Source organism: Scyliorhinus canicula, chromosome 18 (assembly GCF_902713615.1).
Source record: "Scyliorhinus canicula chromosome 18, sScyCan1.1, whole genome shotgun sequence".
Lineage (NCBI taxonomy): Eukaryota > Metazoa > Chordata > Chondrichthyes > Carcharhiniformes > Scyliorhinidae > Scyliorhinus > Scyliorhinus canicula.
In genome coordinates this window covers 102,802,150-102,824,321 of record NC_052163.1, presented here as the reverse complement: position 1 = coordinate 102,824,321, position 22,172 = coordinate 102,802,150, and the positions used below count along the sequence as shown (strand labels likewise).

The following is a 22,172-nucleotide window of genomic DNA, read 5'->3' as shown; positions in this document are numbered from 1 at the left end:
ATGCTAGCTGTGTCACTTGAGAAGAAAACATTCTATTTCATTGACATTTACATACTAAAATGCAACATTTAAATTTTCTACAGCTCAATCATTTGTATGCCAATAGCAGAGTAAACGCAACATTCTCCAGTTGTCAGTCCGTATCTTTCAGGTAAGAAATTAACTATTTAGCTGAAAGTTCCAGGTTAAACTGATCCACAACATATGTTCAAGTGCCCTGGAGATATTGGGCAGGATTCTCCGACCCCCCCCCCCCCCCCCCCCCCCCCCGCTGAATTCTCCGGCGCCAGGGATTTGGTGGGGGCAGGAATCAGAATCATGCTGCGCCGGTCGGCGGTCACTGGCAGCGGCCCCCCGGCGATTCTCCGGCCCACGATGGGCCGAGTGGCCGCCCGTTTTCAGCGGGTCCCACCTGCATATAATATGACAGGTACATACCAACGTGGCTGCGCGGGCGGCTTCTAGGGTCCTCGGGCGGGGGGGGACGCGGGGGATCTGGCCCCAGGCGGGTACCCAATGGTGGCCTGGCCCGTGATCGGAGCCAACCGATCTGCGGGCGGGCCTGTGCCGTGGGGGCACTCTTTCCCTCCGTACTGGTCCGCAATGGCCGGCACCAAGATGAACCCCCCTGCGCATACACTGGGATGACACCAGCACACGCTGGCGCTCCCGCTCTTGCGCCGCTTGGCGGAGGCCCTTCGGCGCTGGTAGGCATGGTGCCAAGCCCCATCCGCGCCAGCCGGCGTGGCGCAAACCACTCCTTCGCTCCAGAGTTGCACGTCCCGACGGTTTCTGAAGAATCCCGCCTATTATGTAAAACAACCATGGGCGGGATTCTCCGCGAACCGGAGGGGTGGGCCACTCTGGCGCTGAGGAGTGGTGTGAACCACTCCGGTGTTGGGCTGCCCCGAAGATGTGGAATCCTCCGCACCTTCAGGGGCATGGCCGGCGCCGGAGTGTTTGGCGCCGCGCCAGCCGGAGCGGAAGGGGCTTGGCGCGACGCCAAACGGCGCTGAAGGGGCCTCCACCGGCATGTGCTGCTGTCATCCCAGCGCATGTGCAGGGGGGTTCTTCTCCACACCGGCTATCGCGGGGGTTGACAGCAGCCGGTGCGGAGGGAAAGAGTGCCCCAACGGCACAGGCCTGCCCGCGGAGCGCTGGGGCCCCGATCATGGGAAAGGCCACCGTGGTGGCACCCCCAGGGCCAGATCCCCCAGCGCCCACCCCGAGGACTCTGCAGGCCAGCCGTGGAGCCAGGTCCCGCCGGTAAGGACCTGCTGTGATTTATGCCTGCGGGACTAGCCACTAGAAGTCTGGAATTGTTGCCTTCTGCCACGGTGGCCTGGCCCATGATCGGGGCCCACCGATCCGCGGGCATCCTGTCAGTAATGGAGTCAGCTGTTCCCAAGTTATTCCTCCCACATTTGCCTCTTCCTCTACAGCCCTCCTGAACCCAGCACCCTTCTGCCCTGGCCTAGGATCCTACCTTGGACTGACCTGGTTCTTGCCTCCTCTGATTGGAGACTACCTGTCATCTCCGTTGTGGTAACTGCTTCTTCTGGGGTTGCTGGGGTTAGAGAGTTGCCAGCCTTCTGATTGGCAAGGTCTTCCAAACCAATAGGAGCTGAAGTCCTGCCCCATGCTAATGAACTGCCTAACGGCTGTCAAATTGACTTGCACCAACCCACCAAGTGGAGGCCTTTAAGGAAATAAATCAGCTTACATGTGACTCCAGACCAACAACAATGTGCTTGACTCTTAACTTCCCTCTGAAATGGCCTAGTAAGCCACTCAATTTAGGGGAAATTTAGGGACAACAAACTCTGGTCTTGCTATCAATGGCTACGTCTATGAATCTGAAATCAACTTCCAGATTTAACACAAACATAGGGTGGGATTCTCTGTCCGCCACACCAGGGTGCGGCGCGGCCCCAGGGTGCTCCGTCTCACCAGGTGGCCAATGGGGTTACCCATTGTGGGCAGCCACACACTGTTGGGAAATCCCCAGGCTGCCGGTGCAACGGAGAATCCCGACAGCAGAGAATCCAACCCATAAATGAATATAGAAATGCTGAAATTGTGGCTTGTGATTTGTTGCTCTGGCTCACCAGGGATACTCCCTGCTCCACCCCTGACACACGTCCCAGTGGGAGTAGTCAATCAGAACTCCCCGTTCCACTCTTATATAGCTGCCAGAAGAGCCTTCAGAAATTAAGCTTTATCTCATTGAGGAGAAACTGGGTTTTAATGCTAATATGTATAATAAATTCTATTGAACAATCCATGAAAATATACTTCCATATTTGTGAAATGCTGTTATATATCCCTATTATCTGTAATTACTAGATTTTTAAAACCAAATTGTTTAAATAATTGAAGTTATCCCTAAAGTTCATGGTATTTCAGCTCTACCTTAGCTCTAGTGGGGGATCAACTCCGTGGGCGGCATGGTAGCGCAGTGGTTAGCACTGTTGCTTCACACTTCCAGGATTCCAGGTTCGATTCCCTGCTTGGGTCACTGTGTGGAGTCTGTACGTTCTCCCCGTGTCTGCGTGGGTTTCCTCCGGGTGCTCCGGTTCCTCCCACAAGTCCTGAAAGACGTGCTGTTAGGTAACTTAGACATTCTGAATTGTCCCTCTGTGTACCCGAACAGGCACCGGAATGTTGCGACTGGGGTATTTTCACAGTAACTTCATTGCAGTGTTAATGTAAGCCTTTGTGACAATAAAGATTATTATTATTTTCTACCCCCATTTTTGGTGGGCATGAATGGCAGCGGGGGCAGAGACCCAAATTATCTTTGAGACCGTTGGGATTTCCCCGCTCGATTGTCTCCACCCCCACCAGTGACGTAACGGCGCTTCCGCCATGCAATGACAGGAATCACATTTGAATTAATTTAAAGTTAATTAACAGGACAGTGCCAAGGGGTAATCTAGGGGAGGGGGGCTTCCATTGGGGAAGTTCAGGATGGCGGTCCGGGGTTGGGGGTTGGGTGGGAGGGAAACGTGGTGTGCCTGTGGTGGTCATTCCCTGAGGGCAAGGTGTCTTATGTTCGTGAGGGAATCCATTTTATTAGATCGGGGTGCCATTTTGAAAGCTGAGATTGCTGGTGGAGCGGACTCCATCACAGAATAATGACGGAGGACATTCCCCCGGATTTCCCCAGCCTTCAGGATTTCTTTTAACTGAGTGTCAAGACATATAATGGGAAAAGCCGGCAGTGAATCTGGTGGACCACACTGGGATTCTCCATTTACCACCTCTGCAATCGTGAATCCCAATTGTGTGGAGAATAGAGCGTCGGCAGAAAAGCGCGATTGACACCAGGTGCCAGACCCTTTTCCGCTTCACTGGACTGCTTTGACTGCTCATCAGCTGTCAGGCAGAACACTTCAAGCCGAAGAGGACACTTCAAGGTTAAAAAAGTCAGACCAGAAGGATGTTGTTCAGCAGAATGCTGCCTGGGATCACCATGCTAAGGGTTGTTAAGGGCTGGAAGGGGCAGACGAGACACACGGCCCCCATCCCAGTAAGGAGTGGGGGAGGCTCCTGTGGTAAACCCCTTACCAACAGCCCTAACCCACCCAACCCCCAGGACCTTTGGAGAACCCCACATCCCCCCAGCCTAGCAGTGTTTCAAAATATAGTTTTCAAAAGTTATTTTGTTCACAATGCATTTCATTTCCTGGTTGCCTGTCTATGAGAATTCTTTAATGTTATTGGCTACCTAGACAGCTTGATGACAAACTGCAGCCTGATGCTAGGAACCCCCATTAAGTAATGCCACGCTCAGTTATAGATTGAGAGTCAAAATTCTCACTACGGTGATAGGGAGATCTCTCAGCAAGGCTTTCTTTTAGCTCGAGGCTAGTGTTCTTGCATTGTCACTCACAGCAGGGCATCAATGTTACATTTAAAGTTTTAATAAAATAAATTAACTTCCTTCCCTATGTACGTGGCAGACCTGCAAGTGATGGAAACAGTACAGTTGAGTTAACCTGTATTTTCAAAAAGATTGCTAATGCTCAGCAAGTTGATAGAGTTCTACTTTATCATGAATTCCAAGACAACACAGAGGGGAACACCACCTTCGGAACATATTCACTGGACAGCAACAGCCTCTTTGTAAATGGTAAATGCTCATTATAATTTAATATCTGTTTAGTTTTATTTACACTGTAAACCAATTAAAACTTAATTTCAGAGGCACTGGCCGGAATTTCCCAGGCGTTCTCACGTACGGGATCACCCAATCACGTCACCGGTGAAATCCCGCCACAGGTTTCCCAGCAGCGGGGGTGCATAGAACGGGAAGCGCGATTGACGGTGGTGGAACCGAAGATCCCGCTGCGGCCAACGGCAGGTCACCTCCGACTCCGCGAAACACGGCGCAGGGGCATCGGAAATCCCACCTACTCTCTCTCCAGCTGCACTTTCATCCCGCCAACATCTCTCTCCCAGTTGGTGCCTTGTCCTGACTAATCACTTGACATCTCACCCTTGTCGACTGATTGTCTTCCATTCTTGGTGCGGGATCATCCTCCCACCTGCGCGGTGTGTTTTACAGCGGTGGGGGCAGCCCACCATCAGGAGGTGGCGGAGTCTGCTGGTCCCGCTGCTGTCAACGGGTTTTTCCGTTGTTTGCGCCCTCCACTGCCGGGGAACCCAAATTCAGGGGTTGCCGGCGACGGCACTGGAAGATCCCGCCGGCGGGAATGGCTCGACAAATTGTGGCCTTAATCTGTTGGTTTCATCTCCCTTGCTCTCAGCTTTTCCTGATCTGCTGATTCCATCTTGCTATTGTCTCTGCTCGCTCATGCCTATACATTGCAAAATCAAAGAGATAGCATCCATTCAACATCCATATGTGTGGAGTCTGCACGTCCTCCCCGTGTGTGCGTGGGTTTCCTCCGGGTGCTCCGGTTTCCTCCCACAGTCCAAAGATATGCGGGTTAGGTGGATTGGCCATGCTAAATTGCCCATAGTGTCCTAAAAAGTAAGGTTAAGGGGGGGGTTGTTGGGTTACGGGTATAGGGTGGATACGTGGGTTTGAGTGGGGTGATTATTGCTCGGCACAACATCGAGGGCCGAAGGGCCTGTTCTGTGCTGTACTGTTCTATGTTCTATTAGCATTTTCAAAAGTGCAATTTCTAACCAAATGTGCAACATCTCATCCAAACCATCACACGTTCCTGACACTGGTTTAATTTATATCAAATTTTCTTCAAATGAATTGCAATTTTAAAGGGAAGTATTTCAACAAGCTTTCTTATCTTTTCCAAATATATTTGTTTTTTCAGGTTACCATGAATCAGCTGTTTTAACCAGTAAGTATAAGAACTATCTCTGTCCCATTAGTGTTGCTATTTCACATCTCTACAAAAGGTATCATTGAATCAGTTTCGTGTGGAATCTTACAAAGCTGGACCCGAGACAAGAATCGGATTGGGAATGCTTCCTCTGTGTGTTCGGCTTGGTGAAATTCTCAGCATAAGACCATAAGATATAGGAGCATAATTAGGCCACCTCGGCCCATATAGTCTACTCCACCATTTAATATAATATATAATATATAAAATCAACCTTCACTTCTGTGCCTGCAGTGATTTTGTTGGATGTACTAAAAGTGAGAAACTTGCCAGACTCTTGACATTAACCTCTACAGGTATCTCTTCCTTTGTCTTCTGCGTATGTATAAGGAGGACCTTCTGGCTCCTGTGGATACTGAACATCTCTCCTCCAATCCATCTCCTCCACCAAGACTTCCAGTGCAACATTGGAAGACCTGGGTGTGGTGAATGTGATTCACACTATACTGGGGCCTCACGGTAGCATGGTGGTTAGCATCAATGCTTCACAGCTCCAGGGTTCCAGGTTCGATTCCCGGCTGGGTCACTGTCTGTGTGGAGTCTGCACGTCCTCCCTGTGTGTGCGTGGGTTTCCTCCGGGTGCTCCGGTTTCCTCCCACAGTCCAAAGATGTGCGGGTTAGGTGGATTGGTCATGCTAAATTGCCCGTAGTGTAAGGTTAATGGGGTATACGGGTTACGTGGGTTTAAGTAGGGTGATCATTGCTCGGCACAACATCGAGGGCCGAAGGGCCTGTTCTGTGCTGTACTGTTCTATATATATAGTTGCCAATATTACTCCATGTATATATGTTCGTTATCTACCCATTGTAAGGGCAGTTGCACTATCCGACCACCAGGTGGAGTCACTCTGGGAGTACGCGAGAGTTTATACTGGGCTCCTCCCTTGGCTCTGCCCAGGACTCCTCCCCCTGGGACCGATGTATAAAGATCAGTGCCTTAGAGCCAGCCTGCCATTTCATCTGAAGTTCAACGACGAATAGGCTGGCTCTATTGTAAGTGTATTAAAGCCTCGGTTCAGATCCAACTACACATGTTCGCTGAATTGATGGTTCCATCACTGGGTACCCATTGTCCCATATGTTCAGCCACTCCTTTGCTTTTCCCCAAGTCACATTCAGCTTCTCAGGGACTCTCAGCAATTGCTTCAGCTACAAGTCATGATCTTTTAAGTGTATCAGGCTAGTTTGAAGCAGTGCAGACTAGCTTTTGATTTCGGATCCCCTCCAGATATGCGTGGCCAATGGATAACACAATCAGCACTGAATGCATGTAGAAGTCCAGTGAATGAGCAGGCAGAATGAAGACGGTAATCTGTCTTTACAACGCTACCTCCTACCTTATTATCAGGGAACATCCAATTTAGCCTTCACAATGTAATTTAATCTTTTAACAATTTGTAATCTAACATTCCAGAACATCACATCAGGGTTTTTTAAAGTAAATATAGCATTCACAACTTCATAGAGTTGCATATAAATTGTTATATTGGGGTGAGAAAGCAACATTTGCTTTCAAAAGGATTTACAAGCGAAAAAAGATTGAAATGCAATCACTGAGTTAAGGCACTGTGCTCAGACTGGTTGAAGCTGAATTAGCTCAGTTGTCTTAGACAGCTGGTTCGTGAAGCAGAATGAGACCGTAATTCATGAAGATCCCGCCTTCTCAACTGTGCCCCTTGCCTGAGGTGTGCTTCTCAAGTTAAACCACCACCAGTCAGCTCTCCCCCTTAAAGGGGAAAGCAGCCTGTGATCATATGGGACTACGGCGACTTTACTTACTTACTTCCATGATGCTGTGTCCAGTGCCATGAACAAGAAATATAAATATATGCAGAACTGTTGTGCCCTCAATCTTCAAAGGCAACCGCACAATGCAAAGACAATGGGCAAGATCTTCCGGCTATTCACGCCAGCGGGATCTTCCAATCCCGATGACAACGCACCCCCACCGCGGGTTTCCCGGTGGCATGAGGTGGGTTGAATGGGAAATCCCATTGACAGCGGCGGGATCAGACAATTCCGTCACTAGTCAATGGCGATCCGCCTCTGCCACTAGGAAACATGCCACGGGGGACGGAAATGTCTGCGCAATATTATTATTATTTTATCTCAATCTCCAACAAATATTATCTTTAAATGCAGCTCATTAAATGAATTAAAACTATTAAATATTACTCTAATCACTATTATCTAATTTTATAAGCCCTCTTTTTATGTAAAACATGAAATATTGCAGGCAAGGTGAAAGCAGAGTATTGCTTCAAAGTAAGTTCAGCTAATAGGATCAGACAATTAACAATCAGTGTGAAATCACGTTCCAGGGCTGATCACAGCTGGCAGTGCATTTCGTTCCCGCTCCATGCCTGCTCCGTGCCCGCCGGCTGCATGTTCCCAACGGACAAAAAAGTCAGGCCCAGGTTTCGGGATCAAATGTCAAGGGGCAAATTCTTAACTGATCCTTTCTATATGTTGTCAAAGAACACTACATTATTGCAGATGTAATGCTCCCATTTAGATTTAGAGCATCCTTACATTTCCTGTTCAATGATTTCTTGAAATACTGGTTTAATGAAATGTGGAGGTTCAACTAAAATATATGTATAAGATGTTGGGTCCATTCTCTCTTTCATATGAGGAATGTTAAGACACTGATGCTAACGGTGTATGTAACTAGAATAGGAACAGCAGATTGTATTTGGAACCATATTTGCCAGCCAAATATTCTCCGCAAATGCAGAGAATCGTAAAGGCTGCCGTGGGACAGGCCGTGTCCCACGGCAGCCTTCACGCCCACTTCCGGGGCCGATTCTCCCCCCCGGGCAGGGCTAGGAGCGCGGGTTGACAACGCCAACCCGCGCATGCGCATTTGCCGTCTTTTCCCTCAGCCGCCCCGCAAGACGTGGCAGCTTGATCTTGCGGGGCGGCGGAGGGAAAAGAGTGCATCCGTTACAGACGCACGGCCCGCGATCAGTGCCCACCGATCGCGGGCCTATGCCCCCCTTGGCACGGCCGTGGTACTGCCGTAAAAAATGGCGAGCGGCGATTCGTGGCGTGAGCCGGGTGTGGGGGGGGGGGAGAATAGTGGGAGGGTGTGAAAAATGTCGGGAGGCCCTTCCGCTATTCTCCCACCCGGCATGGGGGGGCAGAGAATCACGCCCAAATAATATAGAACTGGTCATCTTACAAGAGTAAGGAGGACTTAATTCATCATTAGAGAAGCAATTTAACCCAAGACCAGATGACTGCATGCTCCATACCTACTCATATGGACTTTCTAATGAAAAAGCATATCTGCCAGCATTTCAAGAACTTCTGATGCTTGCCTGGAAAATAGATATTAGGGTTTTTTTTAATATTGTATGTATTTTGACTCTCCTACAAATGATACAGCACAGTAGCATAGTGGTTAGCATGGCTGCTTCACAGCTCCAGGGTTCCAGGTTCGATTCCCGGCTTGGGTCACTGTCTGTGTGGAGTCTGCACGTTCTCCCCGTGTCTGCGTGGGTTTCCACCGGGTACTCTGATTTCCTTCCACAGTTCAAAGATGTGCAGGTTAGGTGGATTGGCCATGATAAATTGCCCTCAGTGTCCAAAATGGTTAGGTGGGGTTACTGGGTTAGGGTGGAGGCGTGGGCTTGGGTGGGGTGCTCTTCCCAAGGGCCGGTGCAGACTTGATGGGCAGAATGGCCTCCTTCTGCACTGTAAATTCTGTGTATGTGGCTGTATCCTCAGTCTAATATGTTCCTTCTGTCTGTTGACAGCGATAGCACCAACTGTGATCACAACACAAACTCCAAGCCTGGAAGAGAAGCCCATTGAATTCAATGTGACATTTGTTATCACTGACTTAATGTTTACTGAAAGTCTCCAAGATCCCAATTCTGTGCTGAGTCCGAAGCCAAATATTTCTCACCAGGTAACCAATATAATTACACTAGCATGCAAAATGTCATCACTTTCCATATGTTTATTTTGTGATTGTTAATTGAAGAAAATGACCGATAAAGTTACTTTGACTGTCATTGAGAACTTCTCCCTCACTGTGATTGCAAATTTATTGCAGCTCACTGACCTGTACCACAAGAGCAAACTTAATGCAAGATTTTTAGGGTGCAAAGCAGTTTCCTTCAGGTGAGTGTAGTTCACTATTATATGTGCAAAATATTCATTCAATTAATTGTAAATATAAACCCGCATTATAAAAGGTGAAGTTGATTATATTTCCATGAACCATGTGAAAAAGTTAAAAAATTGCTGACAGCGATACAATGTACAGCTCATGAGGAAATAATTAGTGGCTGTGTGTTATGTGTATTGTTGCGTGGTCCCTGGAGCTGATGTTTTATAGATATTTTACATTGTTATATTTCAGTCACCCACCATCATTAGCTCACCAAAATAGCATTTGACGTTTTAGCCCTGGAATGAATTCCTTCACCTTGTCTGTTTCATTGTTTTGATGGTCAGTTCACCCTGTGAGTCAGTGCAAGAGGGCAAGAACTTGTTTTGAAACCTATTATTTGAGAACAGTGATTAATTGGTATTCATTTCAATCAGTGGTAAACAGGATATTTTGCAACTTGAAATGCAGTGTTGTGCTCATCATAATGTCCAATAAATGTTCAGAACAGCATATGCTATTTAGTTAACCTTCTTAACTCATTTTGTTTCAACAGCCTGGCGGATATTGGTAGCACCCGTGTGTATGCAATTTGCACATTCAGAAACGACTCTGATCCTCAGGAGGTTAATAAAGTTACTGTGTACCGCGAGTTCAGAGACAACACAAATAACATCTCCACATTAGGAACATACTCACTGGACAGTGGCAGCCTCTACGTAAATGGTATTTTAAATTTAGAATTATATTCCATTCTACTTGAATATGTTATTTATATTTAATTTGATTCATTTTAAAAAAGAACCCTGAATTTCATTACACTCTTCAATGATGATCTTTTGACATGGCACATTTCATATAAAATACTTGCTATTGGTTTTTCAGGTTACCATGAATTAACTCTTTCATCCAGTAAGTATGTTTCTATTCCCTTGTTTTATTAAGTTTATTCTGATTTAGATGGGTAACAACAGTGAGTACTAATGCCTGTTGATATATTGGACTGGATTTTCACTAAGTCAGGATGACTTGGAAGCCCCTTAAAAATGGTGGCGAGGACCTGATTCTAGAATTCTTGACATCATTTCCGGGGGTTTTCGGTAGTGTCTTTTAAGGGTACAGGTTCACACCCTGCACTCCCAACCTGTCCGGCTCCATTGCAGAGTTAGGAATGTCATAGATCTTCACAGTGTTCATGGAGTTGGGCCACGTTTTCAACGAGTCATGGTTCACGGCACTTCTGAGATGTCACAAACCAGTGCTCCAATGCATTTCTGGGCTCTCATAATGAGGCTTGACTGAGAGCCCAGAAATCCATAAACCTGTTGAAACACTCAAGTCCCAAAGAAAAAAAAACTCTTGATTGACAGCTCTAGCTCTCTAATCTCTGCTGTCAATTTCACAGAATGTATTTACACAAGATAACAAAGTCTATTGAAACTATAAAAGGTTTGGATGATAAACACTTTAGTTGGGCTGTAATAAAAACATGTGTTTTTAAAAGAAAGTGGAAGGTCATGAATGACTTTTTCAGAGCTTTTTATCACATTGGCTACTGACACTATAGGGTGCATTGGTTCTATGTAATTTACTGTGGGTGAATAGACATGAAAATGACATTCCCTGGCATGGAGGGCCATATAGGTTGTTTGGGGGCCCACAATATCGCAAGGGAGACTTGGTGTCAAAGGGAAGGGGGAAATGAGGGTGGGTCTGGAGGAATATATTGGCATGGGAGACGATGGTGCCAAAGTAGGTGAGTGGGGGGATCAGGTGTCAAAGACGAGGCGTGAGGAGTGTGTGGAGGGTAAAGGGGTGTGAGGGGTGAGGGCTAGAGGGTTTATCTGTAATTATTTTAACTGGGTCAAAGTTGGTGGGGCTGGTTTAGCTCACTCGGCTAAATCGCTGGCTTTTAAAGCAGACCAAGCAGGCCAGCAGCACGGTTCGATTCCCGTACCAGCCTCCCCGGACAGGCGACGGAATGTGGCGACTAGGGGCTTTTCACAGTAACTTCATTGAAGCCTACTCGTGACAATAAGCGTTTTTCATTTTCAAGTTCTAGAGCACCGAGACAGCCCTTTTAAACACTGCCTCCACACCCAGCAACCTCGGTGATTGTCGCCAAACTTATTCCGCGTTAGCGAGCTGGACTTCAGTTTGTTGCCTTGATTGATCAATTAATGACCAGAGGGTATGCTCACATCCAATTAAAGATAGCGGGTGAACTCTCAAAGCTGGAGGGTTGGCCACGTAAGCGTAGGAGAGTCTTAAAATCATCCTGTCGCTCAGACCCCCAGGTCTGCTACCAGAAGGGCACTTCCAGGCAATTGCTGTGCTGCCAACATGGTGAGCGGTCTGCACGTCAGCCTCTGATCAAAAGCTTTAATTGGCTGTTTAATCAGCTAGCCTTAACTAGCTTTCCGTCTCTTCTGTGCACGTATTTTTTCCACCCCCAACATGGCCTTCCTGAAAATAGTTCAGTGGAGGGAGCGTGCCGGTAAACTAGTAAGTCAGCCGGGAGCAGATGGGGTTGGGGGGAGGAGGAATTCCATGCCTGTCTTCTCCCATTCGAACCCCCTTATCAGGATGCAAATTCTGCTCCAGATCTGTCAGCAACTTGAGCAGATGCAACAGAATTAAATCTTCGTAACTCGACTTTTAAAATAACCTGGATCAGTAAATGCCAGGAATATACTAGAAGAGCAAAATCAATCAATTCATGATCAGTTGCGGAGACCATTTCATGCAATTGCACAGGCAAGAGAAATGAGAGATCAATTGAATCAGGTTTCACACCAGCTCAAAACATTCCAGAGCCAGTTAGAAATAATTTGCTGTGTGTTCCATATTCTTGGTTTATTCTGCCTCCATGCTCTGTAACACAGATTATGCTATCAGAGAGATGTTTTCTGCTCAATTTAATACTTTTGTCATTTTTCTTAATAGCAACATCCCCGGTTGTGATCACAACTCCAAACCGAGGAATAAATTTCCTTGATTTTAATGTGACCTTCACTATAACTGACGTGGCCCTGACAGCAAACCTACAGAACTTGACAAGCCCATTGTACCAATCTGCATCAAATATAATCGCTTACCAGGTTAGAGGGCAACTTATCTTTGCAAACTATATTTGAACCAATTATAATATTTTATATGTTTATTAATTTTCATTATTTTGCTCTCTAAACTTGTGATTGTTCCCTTCCCATAGTTGAAAACCTTATTTACCAAGAGCAGCATCAACACAACATTTTCAAACTGCAATGTTCTCTCATTCAGGTGAGGAATGTTGATATTAGACTTCAAAGTTGTTTGTTTCAAGATCTTTTAAATGTCTCAGACATCACTTAATATGGATATAATGCTAAATTAATTAATATTCCCAGCTATTATATCTCAGAATTCCAGTAGCTGTTTCTGTACTTGAGTAATTAATACTATTTAAGTACAATTTGTTTGTTATTTGTTCAATTTGAAACTTAAAACTCCTGCTGCGAGACCAACATTGATCTCCTGTAGCTCATCAGTCAATTGGCTTGAGCTGACAGATTTCAATTGGGGCAGCAGGGTAGCATGGTGGTTAGCATAAATGCTTCACAGCTCCAAGGTCCCAGGTTCGATTCCCGGCTGGGTCACTGTCTGTGTGGAGTCTGCACGTCCTCCCCCTGTGTGCGTAGGTTTCCTCCGGGTGCTCCGGTTTCCTCCCACAGTCCAAAGATGTGCGGGTTAGGTGGATTGGCAATGCTAAATTGCCCGTAGTGTCCTAATAAAAGTAAGGTTAAGGGGGGGGTGTTGGGTTACGCGTATAGGGTGGATACGTAGGTTTGAGTAGGGTGATCATGGCTCGGCACAACATTGAGGGCCGAAGGTCCTGTTCTGTGCTGTACTGTTCTATGTTCTATTGTTGCACAGATGGATAATGGAAATTTTCCTGAACAGAGATTGAGGAAGATGGCCCATCATAGATCACTTATGCATTTAAAGTTTCTATTGAAGTTAAAATGTTTACACCTCCTCCAGACTCAGCTTGGGTGGGATACTGGCTGTTTAGTGCACTGGGCTAAATCGCTGGCTTTGAAAGCAGACCAAGGCAGGCCAGCAGCATGGTTCAATTCCCGTAGGCGCCGGAATGTGGCGATAAGCGATTTTCATTTTCATTTCATTTCATACTCCGGCTGTTCACTGGCGGCCTGCGGCAGGGTGCCCCTCCGGTTTCCCAGCGGCGTGGGGTGGTTTCAATGAGAATTCCCATTGACAAGCAGCAGGAGTAGGGAATCCCGCCACCAGGCAACGGCATGGTCAAATTCTTTGTCCTCGCTAGCAGCAGCTGCGGAACAGACTCGCAACTGAGAATCCCGGTGCTTATTTTTTTTAATTGTCCCCTTCCGTTGTCACCCCTTACCAGGGTGCAGTTTCTGCTCCACATCTGTGAGTAACTCGAAGAGCAGCAGCAGAATTGGACCTGCAGCATGATTTTTAAAATAGCCCAGGCCAGTAACAAACACACTGGATGGGCAGGGCTTCCTCCATCAAAAATCAATCAATCGCATGATGAGTTGCGAAGACCATTTCAGATTGCACATGCAATCTCCCTTAAAATAAACAGAACATCCAATTTAGTATGCTGTATTCGATGCTCACAATCCTCTATACGGGAGAGACCAAATGCAGGTTATTTGATTGCTTGGCCGCATAGTTCTGTTTATCCTGTAAGTGTGACCCTGCCATTCAGGTTGCCTATCATTTTAATTCTCCCTCCCACACTGACTGCGACCCCCTACACTGTTCAATAAATGCTCTGAATTTTAAATTATGCTTTCTGATTCATTTTGTTGTATATCCTTTATTGTTGCAGCCCAGCAAATATTGAGGACACCGGTGTGTACGCAGTATGCACTTTCAAAAATGATTCTGCTGCTCAGATTGTTGATAAAGTTATGGTGTACCACGCATTCAGAGACAACACAAAGGGCATCTCCAACTTGGGAAAATATTTATTGGACAATGACAGCCTCTATGTAAACGGTATTTAACATTTGAATTACATACTTTAAGCAGTCGAATTTTATTCTATCGATGTGAATGAGTTAATTTGTTATTCTGGGTAGGATGGGAGTTAATTTAATCTGTGCTAAATTCACCTCTTGCCCCCCCCCCCCCCCCCCCCCACCCTCCGCCATCCATAAACAGAAAGGTGTTTTAATCTGTTGCCCTCTGTTAAATGGTGTCAGATTTCCTAACCTCTCAGTTTTGGTATGATCTAAGTTTCTATTAAAAAACCCACAGCAAACTCAAGACAGGATGAACTCAAAGTGTTAGCTTATTTCCACACACTCAAAACGTGGAAAGGAAGGCCACAGCAACACCTACCCCCCACACACACACACACACACACACATTCATACAGTAAAAGAGGGATAGAGAGAAGGTTTGACAATTCACAACACAGAGAAAATAAATATTGTTTCATGTGGGTTCCAAAGTTCAGAATTAAAGGCCAACAAGACATTCTTTCACAAAGTTTGGTTTGCTGAAAACCAATAATGTATCATTCACATTTCCGGTGGTGCTAACTTCACATGATGAGGTATCCACTCAGATGAACCAGCCTTTGTAGGTGATGGTCGAGAAATTTTCACAGAAGCACTGAAGTAGATGGAGTTTGGTGTTTCACTTGGGCACAGCTGCTTTTCTGTAAGATGATGAAGCGAAACAGCTAGGAAAGACAATATTAACTGGTTCAACAAGCCAGAGGCCAATGTCACCCATGTTATCCACCCGGTCTCCAACAAAGGATATGTATTCATCATTTGGAAGGCAGCTAGGTTTTGAAGATGGCTAAATCTCTCATCCATTACAAGTATCAAGAAAGGTTGCTGGGTCTTTTGTCTGAGAAGACCATCAGCCTTGGTTATTAATTATATGGCTCTCTTTGAAGTGGGGCTGTGCAATCCGCAGGTTGTCATTAGCAACTCCTCTGAGATAACGAGTTGTGAATTTCCCTGAAACTGCAAATGTGACTTCTTTTGTTCAGGGCTCATAGACAGACATTGCTTCAGCCGTTTTAATGATCTTATTCAGTTTTAAACTTCATAAAATAGCATTAAGGATTTCTATAGATATTTTATAAAAATATACAGAGTGAGATTTTTAGTCCCTCAAAACATTGAGATTGAGTTTGAAAGAACCAAAGCTCTGAATTTCACTCATTAATGATGATTTTCCACTGGACTCATCTCATAGAAAACACATGCTTTTGATTTTTCAGGTTACCATGAATCAACTCCATCATCAAGTGAGTATTATTTCTGTTTGTCTTCCTTACAATTTTCTTTTATTGCAGTGTAGGGTAAAAAAATAAATTCCACATTAATTCATCCAACTTATTGAGAGTTTAATGTGTCGCAGTTACAAATTATGGCTCATTTTAATTTCTGTTGAGAAACATTTTGAAGAATGTTTTGAATGTTTTCAAAGATATTCTGGACTGCATTTTCAAGTCTTGTTAAGGTGGGGAATGAAAGTGGATTTTTGGCCCCAATATTAAGAGGGTGAGCAGTAAGCTGGTTTCCCAAATCCATACCCGACATTGGTTGTTCTGGCCAAAATGGTTTTAGAGGCCGTCAACGCCACTCCCCTCCACTTGATGATCAGGCTGGTAGGCTTATTACAGTCTTATTTTAATTTCATTTTCATTAACAGAGATTAAGGCTGCCTGCTGGAATTTTACAGTAAGTCTTTTGTTTCTCAATGTGACGGGAGCTAGGTTAACGGGCTGGAGGTGGGCACCCAGCAGCACACTGGGGTGCCAACCTTTCAGCCAGAAGGCTCCCCCTTCCTACCCCAACACATTCCATAAACAATGGTGGCGTAGCTGCTTTGTTTATATTCTATAAAATGGCTGAGCGTGCACATATCTGTTGAAGTACTTTTTCAGTTATTTATGATATACTGTGGAAGGATGCTCCTCTCTAGTTGGAAGGCCTCTCTCTAATAGGCCCGGCAGCCTTGAGAGTTTGCATACCTTCCTCTATGCCAAGTAAGCGGGTGTCCCAGTTAAAATTCCAAAAAGTGACTTACCTCCATGGTTAAGGGCGGGTCTGAGACTCAGTGTTATGATCCCCACAGAGATTAATAACTTGAAGAAAGCAATTAATTTCCCAATAGCCAAAGGAAAGAATTGCAGGACAAGACTTTACCTTTTAAGACTATTGCTGTAACAAAAAACGATAATCAACCTAGATCAAAGATGACTTAATAGGAAACTGATACAGAAAAGGTTCTTCTGCATAAACTAATCAACTCAATTGATATTCTTTGTTCATCTCCTTTTGCTGTGCACCACATGTTTAGCAGATGGGTAGCAATACAAAATCTAATCCCAAAATATTCAGATTGCAACAGATTCACTTCTCCCTGCCAAGCAAGGTCAAATCTTCCAATGTTCTTCAAAGGTTGTTTCTCTCCACTGGAGTATTCCAGCAATAGCAAGGCGGATTTGGCGACTCCTTGTTCCTGAAATCGCCACAGGTCCCATCAATCTCATTCCCTTCAATCCATTCAAACAGAAAAGCTGGATTTACGAGCATTCTGTTTAGTTGTTATCACAAAAATAGTTCACCATATATTTCCCAGCAATGGCTACTGCTTCTCCCCACAGCAGTTATTAATTTCTCGCGCTCTCCCTCTTTCTCTCTCTGTGTCTGTATCCAAACAGCTGCTGCCCCTCTTCCTCCGTTAAGGTGCGAAAGCCATCAGTTGATTTTCAATAGGTTTCAGTTCAGGTTTCTTTCCCCATGACAACCAGTTCTCATGGGCCTGTCTCTGGGAAGAGTTAGGATGGTCACCATTTCCCTGTTCAGAGCATTCTACTTCACATTATATTAAAGAAACCATTTTAAACCAGAACCGTCTTGTCAAGTGCAATATTCTTAATATCAGATATAGTCCTGACTCCTGTTTCCCAGTATCAAAAGGAAAATTCAGTCCTCTATCTGTACTTTGTGCGAGGTACATAGAAACAGAAGTAGGCCATACAAGCTATTCCACCATTTCTTCAGATCATGGGTGATCTGTATTATACCTTCTTCAACCTGTCTTTGTTCTATAACTCTGAATAACAAAGACCTAACAATTTCATTATTGAAATTTTAAACTTACCTACCCTCAACAGGTTTGTTTGTGAAGAATTCCTGACATCACCCTTGAACTTCCCAGCTCGAAGTTTAAGAGTGTGCCTCCTGGTTCTGGTATCACCCATCAGGGAAAGTGGATTTTCTCCATCTATCCAATCAAATCCTTCATTCATCTTAAACATTTCAACTAAATCAGTTCTTAATCCTGTACACTCAAGGAAGTATGAACCTAGTCAATGCAACATCTTGTTTTCGCCCGAGTATTTTCTATTGAAGCTGTTCTCCACAACCCTCAGGACTGACCTATTCTTTCAGAAATCTGCAGCGGAATTCTCCGTCGGCGGGCTCCTCCATTGCGCTGGCAGCGCACCCATACACAAGGGTTTTCCGATGGCGTGAAATGTCCACAATGGGAAACCCCATTGGCCGGCTGCGGGAATGGAAAATCCCGCTGCCGGTAGGGGCACGCCACACTGGAAAAGGTGGTTGGCAGACTAGAGAATCTCGCCTGTGGTTCCTTAAACGACGGCTATTTATTTACAAAATCTATTTGAAAAATTAATCAAATACTATAGAAATAGCTTTCTCTCTGATTAAAAGTTTCCCTACTGACTCTTTCTGCTGACCTGGATAAGGTATTTTCACCAGGCTGTTACCTAACCAAGGATATAGCCTAGGAACAGACCTTAGTGTAAGCGTCGCTAAGCCTGGGAGAAGGAGTCATGTCCACATATAAAAAACAAAATGTCCAGAAGAAGCTAGCAAGATATCATTACAAGGGATATGAAAATGTGATCCAGAGGGTTAAGAGCTAGGTCTGGTGGCGAGGCAATTGGGGCAGGAGTCCACCTAAAACACATTGAACAATGGCATTGGAAGATGTAATTGGTGAGTAATTGGCATGAGACCACCTATAGCTTCCAAAATTAAAGTGGATAAATGGGAACCCAAGAAGGGAAAAACACAAACAAAGGGAAGGAGGCACTTTGGGATGCATCCTAGTGTCATCAACAAACGTGGATAAGGGGGCCTTGACTCATTTTCCCAAGTCACTCATAAGGTTAGTGAAAAACTGAGGCACCAGTCGATGCTCTCGAACACACCACTGGTCACGTCTTGTAAAAATGAGTACAAACCTATCATCCATACTTTACCTCCTACCTCCTAACCAATTGTCTATCCATATCAATTCAGGCTCTCATATTTTTGTTCATCGTCTCCAGTGTGAAACCTTCTTGGTAACCTTCTGGAAGTCCATATAAATAGCATTCATAGACTCACCCACATCTGTACACTTTAGTTCTCTTCCCAAAAGGTGAACCAATGGATTGATACTTAAGCTGTGAATAAATCAAACAAGATCTGGAGTTAGTCCTGTACTTGGAATAACACCAGCAGTCCAAAATTAAAATAAGCAGAAGACTCCAAATCAATAAGACTATTTCTTGCATAAATAAACAAACAGCTTGTTGACTGGAGAGGTTTGCTTCTAATTGTATATGTGATAGGAAATGATGTTGAATAGTCCTTCGAGTAAATAATCTCAATAAACTTTGTAAAGTTTGAGCTCAGCCTTGAAATATTCTGTGATTTCCATATTGTTGATTTATTTGTCCCATTATCTTTAATACAAATGGTACCGTCACAGAGACGCTTGATTCTTAATTTCAATGCATTATTATGTTTCTGGACAGCTAAAACACCATTTGTGACCACTTCACCAAACCTGCAAACAAAGCCCTTTGAGTTTAATGTGACCTTCATTGTTACGAACCTGGCTCTGACAGCAGATCTGCAGTCGCCCAATTCTGAACTCCACAAATCTGCATCAAATATTATTGTTCATCAGGTCAGTCAACAAATTATTATTACAAACATGTATTTTAATTGATAATATTACATTTGTCTCTAAAACTATGATTGTTACTTTTCTTCAGTTGAACAAGCTGTTTACTGACAGCAATATCAAGATAACATTCCAAAGCTGCAGAGTTCGCTCATTCGGGTAAGGAATGTTGCTATTAACCCTCAGCGGTATTTGCTTCAAGATTACATTAATGTTCAGTAAATTAGTTAATATAACACAAATGTTAAAACGGGATGAATTTCTGGTTATTTTACAGAATTTTGATTGCGTCTCTATGATCAGATCATCAGTATTATTTATTTGGTTCTGTTAGATGTCTGTTATTGCTGTAAACAACACTTTCCTATAGTTTACCAAACACTTTGAGATGTGAGATTTTATTGAATGATTAAAATGATAGATTTTCCTGATCAACGATGCAAAACAGCATCAGGTCTGAGATCTGTATACCTTGTCAGACATAAAGGAGGAGCTGCAGTTTCAACCAGATTGTTATAAACAATGTCAGGAATGTTAGGATCAAGGGTGATCTCTGCTATTTCTGCAAGCTAAGATAACGGAAGGATTGACAGTCATTATGTTGCACTGTATGTCCATTGAGCAGCATACTCTTCTATTGATAAATTCACTTGAACTCTACAAGTGCTTCAATAATAATAATCGAATAATCTTTATTATTGTCACCAGTAGGCTTACATTAACACTGCAATGAAGTTACTGTGAAAAGCCCCTCTGATAATATTAGAGGATTAATAACACTAAATGTTGTTGCTTCTCCTGAGCAACAGTCTTCATCCTGGTAAATACGCAGCTGACGTATTGTTTCTGGGAAAAAATACCATTCACATTGCACCTCAGTGAGGTCAGTGCTGCCACGCACCCTGAAGTTGTGGGTTTGAGCAGTTAACCAACACCCGCCATAAACCTCCTTGGCTGGTTAACTCAGTTGGCTCGATGCTGAGCGTATGGTTGAGAATGACACTAAAAGTGTGCAATTTGATCCTGTTGTAGCTGGAGGATTTGCCTCTGTGCCCTGCCCCATAGTAAGCCATGGTTATCTGACCTTGAATAATCAAGCATGCTAATTATAGAGGAAGAATGTTGCACCCATAGCAATCATCAACTCTATGAAGTGAATGGATATGGGGCGGATTCTCCGTTCCGACCCCGAGGTCGGGAAAGGTGATTGGGCGGAGAATCGGTCTTAACGCCAGAATCGTAGCAGGCGCCGAGTTCACGTCAAATCATAATTCTCTGATACCTCGGCAGCAACGTCAATGCGTTCCACTCTGTGCATAAATTCCGTCCGCTTATCATCAGCGGACCTGACGGTTTTTCTAGGGCCTCAATGATGCTCCCAACTCCCAATGGTGAGGTTCACTTGTGCTTTTAAAAATCGGGAAACAGGCGCCGTGGCTCTTTCGGGAGAAAGAGGAGATAGGAAGTGCAGAGGCATTACTGTGGACTGCCAGTCCTGACACTGGCCGGGGCGGGGGCAGGGGAGGCTTTGGCGGTGACCAGGGGACAGGCCATGGGGTCCCCCACAGGACCGGTGTCCAGGCACATACCGCCATTGCCGCGGTCTGCAAGGCAACCATCTTGCTGCGTACCCCACTGACCACCCATCTTGGCCCGCGGCTCTGCAGAATGCCATCAGCCACATGGGTGCCTGGTGGCCATCAAGGTGACAGTTGCCCTGAACATATATGCCAGGAGGTCTTTCCAGGCACTGAGTGGGGACCTGTCTGGGATTTCACAGGACTCAGTGCATAGGTACCACCGCGCCATCATGGAGGTGCTATATGCCCAGTCGGCACTATATCCATTTCAATATGGGCCGAGCCCACGAGGATGCATGGGCAGCGGGGATCGTTGCAATTATCGAGATGCCCCGGGTCCAGGGGGTGATTGACAGGATGCATATCCCCCTACAAGCAACTGCAGATGACAGGCTGGTCTTCACAAACCGACAGAGGTTCCACTTGAGGAACGTGCAGCTGGTGTGTGACCATGAGATGCACATCATGCCCTTCTTTCCCCAATACCCGCGCAGCATGCATGCTTTCTTCATCCTGGTACACTTGACCATTCATGGCCTCTTCGAGGCATCCCCTCGGCATGGAAGTTGGCTCCTGGGTGAGGGGTTATCCGCTGCGGCCGTGGCTGATGACGGTTATCCGGAGGCCACAGTCCTGGTACAGCTACATCCATGCTGCGAACACGGGCGTTATCAAGCGATGCTTCGACGGACTTCTAGTGGCGGCCATGGAGGAGTAGGTCACATATTTGATAGCTCCACCTGTGACGGACTTTTGGACCTTTTTCCCCCGTTTCTTTCCGGAGTTTATTGGATAAATCGGTGGAGAGTGAGGCGGTGAGGAGAAATCCCCCTCCAGTGTATGGAGAATTGAACCAGAAGTGGCCGTGTGAGAAGACAGTCCTACAAATGAGACACGAGCAGAGCTGACAACGCGGGAAAGCATGCCGGAGAGTCAGGGCCGCGGGGAGACGGCACAGTGGTCGACGGAGCAGCTGGTGAGGTTTTTTGAAGATTGCTTCGCCAAGCTTAAGAAGGACACGCTGGACCCAATCAAGGCTTCGATTGATCAGGTGGTGCAGAATCAAGAATACCAAACCGTGCTGGAGACCAAGGTGGAGATGATGAATGATCACCA

General features: G+C 45.4%; 1 protein-coding gene across 1 annotated transcript in view; it reads left to right on the top strand.

The window, feature by feature from the left end:
* The window catches only part of LOC119952933 (mucin-16-like), a 306,095-nt gene that overhangs the window by 219,528 nt on the left and 64,395 nt on the right, over positions 1-22,172 (top strand). The window contains exons 137-149 of the mRNA XM_038776568.1: positions 84-151; positions 3,966-4,135; positions 5,304-5,330; positions 9,134-9,288; positions 9,436-9,503; positions 10,049-10,218; positions 10,378-10,404; positions 12,439-12,593; positions 12,707-12,774; positions 14,351-14,520; positions 15,764-15,790; positions 19,325-19,479; positions 19,568-19,635. Of these exons, the coding sequence (XP_038632496.1) occupies positions 84-151; positions 3,966-4,135; positions 5,304-5,330; positions 9,134-9,288; positions 9,436-9,503; positions 10,049-10,218; positions 10,378-10,404; positions 12,439-12,593; positions 12,707-12,774; positions 14,351-14,520; positions 15,764-15,790; positions 19,325-19,479; positions 19,568-19,635 (1,328 nt within the window). The remainder of the gene's footprint in view (positions 1-83; positions 152-3,965; positions 4,136-5,303; positions 5,331-9,133; positions 9,289-9,435; positions 9,504-10,048; positions 10,219-10,377; positions 10,405-12,438; positions 12,594-12,706; positions 12,775-14,350; positions 14,521-15,763; positions 15,791-19,324; positions 19,480-19,567; positions 19,636-22,172) is intronic.